We start from the raw sequence: 7056 nt of genomic DNA, 5'->3' as shown, positions 1-7056 counted from the left end.
AGGAGGAAAATGATATTATATATTAAGACGTAGGTAATACCGATAATCAAACAGTTTTTTTTTTTTTAATTATTAATAACATAATAATCATATCCTTGTTTTTTCGTACAAGGTGATTGGTGGTCAAACTGAATGGTATAAGTAGTTGTCAGAATTGAATTTGGTTATCCCCAATCGCCACTGGAACGGAAAAAACAAAATGTGAAACCATATTTATATTACGTCATGTATGTCGACTATTTGCGATCTCAATTCTAAGATACGTGTTTTTATTCACGTTTTTTATTAATATTTCTCCGCATTAAGGTGGCAGTCGTCCTGTTTCCAGGCGACCATATGGCGGCTTTAATTAATCATCTCATATCCATTTTTAAATTATGAAAATTACACGTGAAATTTTCAAATTGTTATAGAAGATTTTCTTGGATTTTTTAGCATAGGCATTTGGACGCCAAAAATTCTAGAAATTCTGCGGATCACCGGTTGAGAAACTCTGTATTTAGGGTTTCCCAAACATTTTCTGCAATGGAACACTTCGTGAATCCTGAAATTTTAACCCTCTTTTTTCAAATCATTTTTAAAATTGTAATCCTTCTTTATTTTGTAGGGTAGTGACTTTACATGCACTCGTGACTAGCTCAGGCTTTGAGGCAGGGGTCATTGTATAAGGTCTCGAAGGTATGTAGGGGGGGGCTCTATATGTTGACACAATCACAATCTCTATATATATAAAAATCTCGTGTCACGATGTTTGTGGTCGAACTCCTCCGAAATGGCTCGACCGATTTTTATGATTTTTTTATGTATATTTTTTAGGTATGAGAATAGGTCAACAAGTATATTTCATACCGCTAGGTGATTAGGGTATCTCTATCCAGAAAAAATTTCTTTTATTTTTTTGACAATTTTTTTTTGTATTTTTTTTATTATTTGGCATAAAAAAATACCTATAACCTCAAATTTTTACTTTCCTACCCCCATCCTCCCATTTTTTAATCGCGATTTTATTATTTTTGTATGAACAAATTTAACCGTCGTTCGTATTTCAAACGGAACGAAATTATTTATGTTGTTGAATGACAGATGGCACTACGTCCGAGAAGAATTCAAGAGAAGCTTCGCGTCATTTTGACATTTCATTCGGCAAATCACAACGCAGTGCTTGCAAAATTTTGTACGATTTATTTTTATTTATCTATTTTTATGTGCGTGTATTACAGTGCACAATGCCAGCAAGACGCAAGGGGGGCCATTTAGGCCGTCGAACGAATAAAGCAACAAACATGCGAAATAGTAGAGTAGAAAGAACAGACGAACAAATCCAACAAGAAAACAAAAACGTGCGTGTAAGCATGTCGCAATTGCGTGCATCTCAATCACAAGAGGCACGAGCTGAACAAAATCAACAACGACAATTGGAACGGAGCCAAGCGCGCCGGTTCGTAGTTAACACACGCAGAGCAAATGACCGACAACGCCAACAAGTACATCGAACATTTACATCCGCTTCGTTCCTTCGTCTCGCATTCGAGTACGAGCCAGATATTGAATATTCCGCTCATCCGAAAGTGCTGATTGGTGCTATGGACAAAGAATGTCCCCATTGTCATGCGCTCAAATTCAAACATGAGTCAGCCGGGATGTGTTGCGCATCAGGAAAAGTGCAACTACCAGAAATTGAGATACCACCAGAACCATTGAACAGCTTGCTCATTGGCACGGTTCCAGATTCAAACCTGTTCCTGAAGTCCATTCGCACATTCAATTCATGCTTCCAAATGACTTCGTCCGGAGCAACAGAAATAGTTCACAATACTGCGGCAAATGGTCAACAATTCCATTCTACGTTCAAAATCAAAGGTCAAGTATACCACAAAGTAGGCTCATTGCTGCTAATGCCAAACGAACCACATACATTTTTACAAATCTACTTCATGGGCGCGGCGGTGAGGACATCAATCATGTGGATGCACGTTGCGGCTACAATAGCCTCAATTCCCCTAATGCCAGGCGCATCGTCGGCGAACTGGACGCCCTGTTGAATGAGCACAATTAATTATTTATTAATTAAATCGTGATTCGAAGAAGAAACAATAATCTGGAGTTCATCGCTGACACACACCGTTCATACGACGCTCTCCAATATCCGCTAATTTTCTGGAAGGGACAAGACGGATATTGCATAAACATTAAACAACGAGATCCTGTCACAGGTAATTCATTCATTATGAACATCATTACTCATTTTGAATTGAGAAAATGAATGGTTGATGTTTTTTTGTTTTTATCGGCGGTCATCGTCTACAGTGCTCTATTCCTCTTTCTGTCATAGATCCCATCCCCACACACTTACGATACATTCGTTACTTTTTATTTAACAACCAAAATATTCACTAGAAATAATTTATATGGCAGAACAACGTTTGCCTGGTCAGCTAGTAACTTTATAATAATTGAACTCAGATGGTAGGGCTACAGATCAAACCAGAATGGCGCGCTATTTCCTTCCTGTCAACCTAAACCACTTCCGATTGTGTAAATCCGAATAATCAGATCTTTCTTCCCACTTCCCACTTCAACAAATATTTCCCAAACTTAAATGAATACCAAAAGTACAATAATTATTGTATAAGAACACCATTATTGCTAAATCCTTAAAATATGATCATTACGTGGGCAGCTCAAGACGAATTGGTTAATATTAGATCAGATAATTCCCTTGAAGTCGAATTTAATGAAATAAGTCTTGCAGAATTTTGGATAAGGCGACAGCAAGAATATCCATCAATCGCAAAAGCAGCATTATTAACCATTACTCCTTTTGCAACAACATACCTATCCGAAACAGCATTTTCATTATTACTGGTAATAAAAAATAAACACAGGTCGTGTCTTTCAACTGAGACTTTGGAGCAAATCCGGCGAATTAACATTTCAAACATTGTACCGGATATTGATTTATTATATAAAAATATGCAATCACCCCCCTATCATTAAAACGTTTTTGTAGGCTGTAGCTGTAATAAATTTGAAATTATTTTATTAGTAAACGAAATGTTCTATTATTTTTAATAAAAATGTAGGTAACTAAATAATAAATGGTCACTAAACACTAAAATTTTTGGGGAGGGAAGCCTTGGAATTTTTTTCTGATTTCGTGGACCGTGGTATAAAACAGGTTGAGAAGCACTGCCCTATATAGCCGGACGTTGTCTTATTGTGGTTTTTCATATTTTAAATTATTTTTTATCAATAATAATATTTTGTGATAAATTAAAACTGAATCATAATGATTATTTTTACTGCTATTGCGCGCATTATACAATTGTTAGTTAGTGAGTGTCTTTCGTGTTTATTATATTGAGAGCGCAGCGAAATTAAAATCAATTGGTATATTTTTATAGTACCAATGAAGAGGTGCGTAATCGATTGTCAATTTATTGTATTGATTTTAACTTCTTCTGCAATGGAACACCTCGTAAACCGGGAAATTTTAACGGAATACTTAGCTTATTTTTAGGTTGGGAAATTCCTACTAGTAAAATTAAAATAAAAAATAAAACGGTGTGTATACTTATGTACGCGCGCTAGAAGTTATACTTCTTTGGCGTAACAAAACAAAAAACTCATCTTTGCCATACAGCGGTTATAATCGATTCAGAATTTCCCATGATGAATTAATAAAAAATCTAATTTTATTGGCGTGTTATTATGATTATATTCATTTCGGTCTCAAGGGTATTATATCGACATAGGTACCGTCAGCAATAATATTTTGTATGCGAAAAAATAATATTATTTCAGAATGTACCTACTTTGTAAGAAAAAAATCTCAAAACCTGTGTTTGAAAAATTTAGCAAACCGCTATTTCGCCCATCTTTGCTTAAGGGGGTGAGGTACGCCAGCAGAGAACCTAGCGGAAAAATTCGAAGCTTGCAATTTGAGATTTTTTTTGATAATTTACAATTTCAACTGTATTAATTAATTAATATGTATCTGAAAACATTAAAAAGATTTTTTATTTATTTTTTAATTTAAAGATAAACTTACAATTGTAAAAAAATGTAATAAAATTTGAATTCGTTGCAGGGTCACATCTTATTATTACATTATATTTTATGGTCATATTTATTTTTTTAATTTAGTCTATTAAGTTTTCAATTTTTCGTCGTTTAGATTTTTGACTAATTCATTGTTTTAATATTTTTTATATTCATTTTAAAAAACATCGATTTTTATAAAAAATATAAATGTGTATAACTTGAAATCCTTTTTATTGTTGAGTCTAGATTACGTGAAATGCACATAATCTAGACTCTAGATTCTATAACATTTACACAAAATCTACGTACAAACAACGTTGTTTTAGGTAGACCACCCTCCACGCAACCTTGCAATTTGGAATAGATTTTTTTTAATTATTTGATTAAATCAGCCAACCAGGCGCCTGGAATTTTCTAATTCACTAATACGCAGTGGGTATTTCACATAAATCTTGTCATTGTGTATAATTGCAAAGTTACGTGGAGTATAAGTGGAGGTTTGAGGAGCTGACTGGTGTAGAGGCCCCCTTGTGAAAAAATTGCCCTTGTAATAAACCGTCATTGGCTGTAAAAAACAAATATAGCATAATCATAAGATTTTAACGTATTTTTAATTACTTGTATCATAACATTTTATATCTCTTATTTTTTTGATAACCTCTATAACCTACTTATTTTTTGAACCAAAATTATTCTTCATATAATCAGTGTGTTTATGTTTCAGATAATATTTCAAATAAAATTGTATAAATTCGCGACGATGACGTCAGCACTTAGATGTTGGGGACTCCTGATGTCGACGACTATTATTATTGGTAATGACTGATTATTAATACATTTAAAAAATATTATTGTTAATAATCATGGCTTATAATATTATTTTCACATGTCATGTTATCTGTACATCAGCGTATGTTAATTATACATATTCACCAAAGACAATTTGACAAAAAAAAATCATCTGTTTCAAGATATTTTGTTCCACATATTCACCTAAAGCGGTCAAGTAAGCTTGAGGAGATTGTCATGTAGACGTTTCCTGTAGGTCAGGTCCCACTACAGTTAAAGTGATGACATGTCTATAGGATATATTAATTTATAATTTGAATGTACACACACACACACACACACACATATTATAATAAATGTATTATATACACCGGTGGCGTGCTGTCATAGACGCTGTGGATGCGACGTATACCTATTATCATTAAAACTTAAATTTGTAAAAGTCATGGAATTAAGCCAATATTATTATAACATATTATAGAAATAAATATATTATGTACCTACCTGACAAATATTACCCGTATGTTATTGCGATCCCTGCATTGCTAACATAGATACATGTTACATGTACCATGTCAGTCGTAGCGATTCTAATTATGCACAAAATTCTTTTATTCGACGCTCTTGTTTAAATGACAATATTATGTATTTCTCCACCGTAGATCCTTCCAATAATTCACCTGTTTCTTTTAAACGCGCTATCTCCACAATTTTGTATAATGGACATTGATTGATTGATGGATGATTCCTTTCTTATTATTCTCTTTTTCTGTTCTATCTTAGATCACCCGTATTATGTATAAATTTCAATAATTCTTAACACACAATATAATATAGATAGGTATATATATTTACTTAAAACGTTACTTTTTGTCTATAATTATTATTAATTATTCTGTCTCATTTTTCTTATATAATTTCTTTATATTTATCTTATTTTCTATATTCTTAGGCTTAACTATATTATAATTTATATATGGAAACTTTGCTGGTTGCAATAACTTTAAATATTCTATTTTTAAATATATTTTTGTAATAAAAATGTAACTGTTTCCTAATAAATAAAAGAAAATGTAAAATGTACCTACTTATATAACTTTTTTAATATCTACTTTCCATATAAATCTCGCATTAGTTACATAATTATGTATGTACAAGTACTTATTACATTTTTGACAACTAATTTTGAAGAGCATTCCTCATAAAAGTCACCGCACGCTACCTACTGATAGATACATACATATAAAATAAATGCATATATGTTCCTTGCTCCTGTAAAACTTCCTATAGAAAATTTGAATACGATACTATTGTATTTTTACTTTTATAGTTTATAGTAATTTGGTAATAATGGTAAAATTTGCCAATAATGGTAAAATAATATGCGCAGTTGTAAGACAAAAACATTATCTTCTTCTCACGTCACGTGTTCATGTCACGTCCCAACATTGGGGCATAGGGCAAGCACAAGTTGGCGCCACTTCCCTCGGTCCATCGCCAACTCCTGTGCCTCCCACCATGTCAGACCTGCAGCACGTAGGTCGCTTTTGTAGCATCGCTGCAGGGTGAGGGAGGGCCGGCCACGGCGACGGAACCCTTGAGGCTGTGCCACAAGGGTACGAAGTGCCGCACTCTTTGACGGCATCCGGAATACATGTCCCAGCTACGTGAATCGTCTCTTCGTGATAACTTCATCACCGAAGGCTGTTGTGTCTGCTCACGAACTCGGATGTTTGTAACGCGGTCGTACCAATGTACCCCTAAGATTCTGCGGAGACATCGATTCTCAAAGCTCAAAAGCCGAGACTCTTGAAGCTTAGTAAGGTGCCATGTCTCACAGCCATACAGGAGCACAGGTAGCACGCACGCGTTAAACAAACGACATTTGGTCCTCACAGAATACAGCCTTGACCTCCATGCGACTCCAAGTTGGTTGAACACAGAGCCCGCCACACCCATGCGGATTCCAAGCTCACTAGAAATACCACCATCATCGGCAACCGTGGCACCCAAGTACTTGAATCTGGACACCAGCTCGACGGGCAGACCAGAAACCCGCAGAGGAGTGTCGGCGTCGATGCAAGCAGCACTGCACATGGATTTGGTCTTAGCGGCATTCAGATGAAAACCCACACGCATCGAGTTCGCGGCTAGCCTGTTCACGGTCACCTCCAACCTTTCGATCGTCGAGTCAAACACGACTGCGTCGTCTGCATACTCCAA

At 35.0% G+C, this 7056-nt stretch overlaps 1 protein-coding gene across 3 annotated transcripts in view; it reads left to right on the top strand.

Moving 5' to 3' along the window:
- Positions 1-3319: 3319 nt before the first annotated feature.
- The window catches only part of LOC147077701 (ovochymase-1-like), a 153942-nt gene continuing 150205 nt past the window's right edge, over positions 3320-7056 (top strand). For all 3 annotated transcript variants that reach the window (XR_015072223.1, XR_015072222.1, XM_085960676.1), the window contains exons 1-2: positions 3320-3417; positions 4769-4859. Coding sequence is in view for 1 of the 3 variants with exons in the window: in XM_085960676.1 (XP_085816802.1) it covers positions 4805-4859 (55 nt within the window). In the remaining 2 variants the exon portion in view is untranslated. The remainder of the gene's footprint in view (positions 3418-4768; positions 4860-7056) is intronic.

This window comes from Rhyacophila brunnea, unplaced genomic scaffold (assembly GCF_057557595.1).
Source record: "Rhyacophila brunnea isolate RB1 unplaced genomic scaffold, BYU_Rbru_1.0 scaffold_12, whole genome shotgun sequence".
In the NCBI taxonomy this organism is placed as follows: Eukaryota; Metazoa; Arthropoda; class Insecta; order Trichoptera; family Rhyacophilidae; genus Rhyacophila; species Rhyacophila brunnea.
Note: the sequence above shows the minus strand (reverse complement) of the source record. Positions and strands in the feature narration are given on the sequence as shown.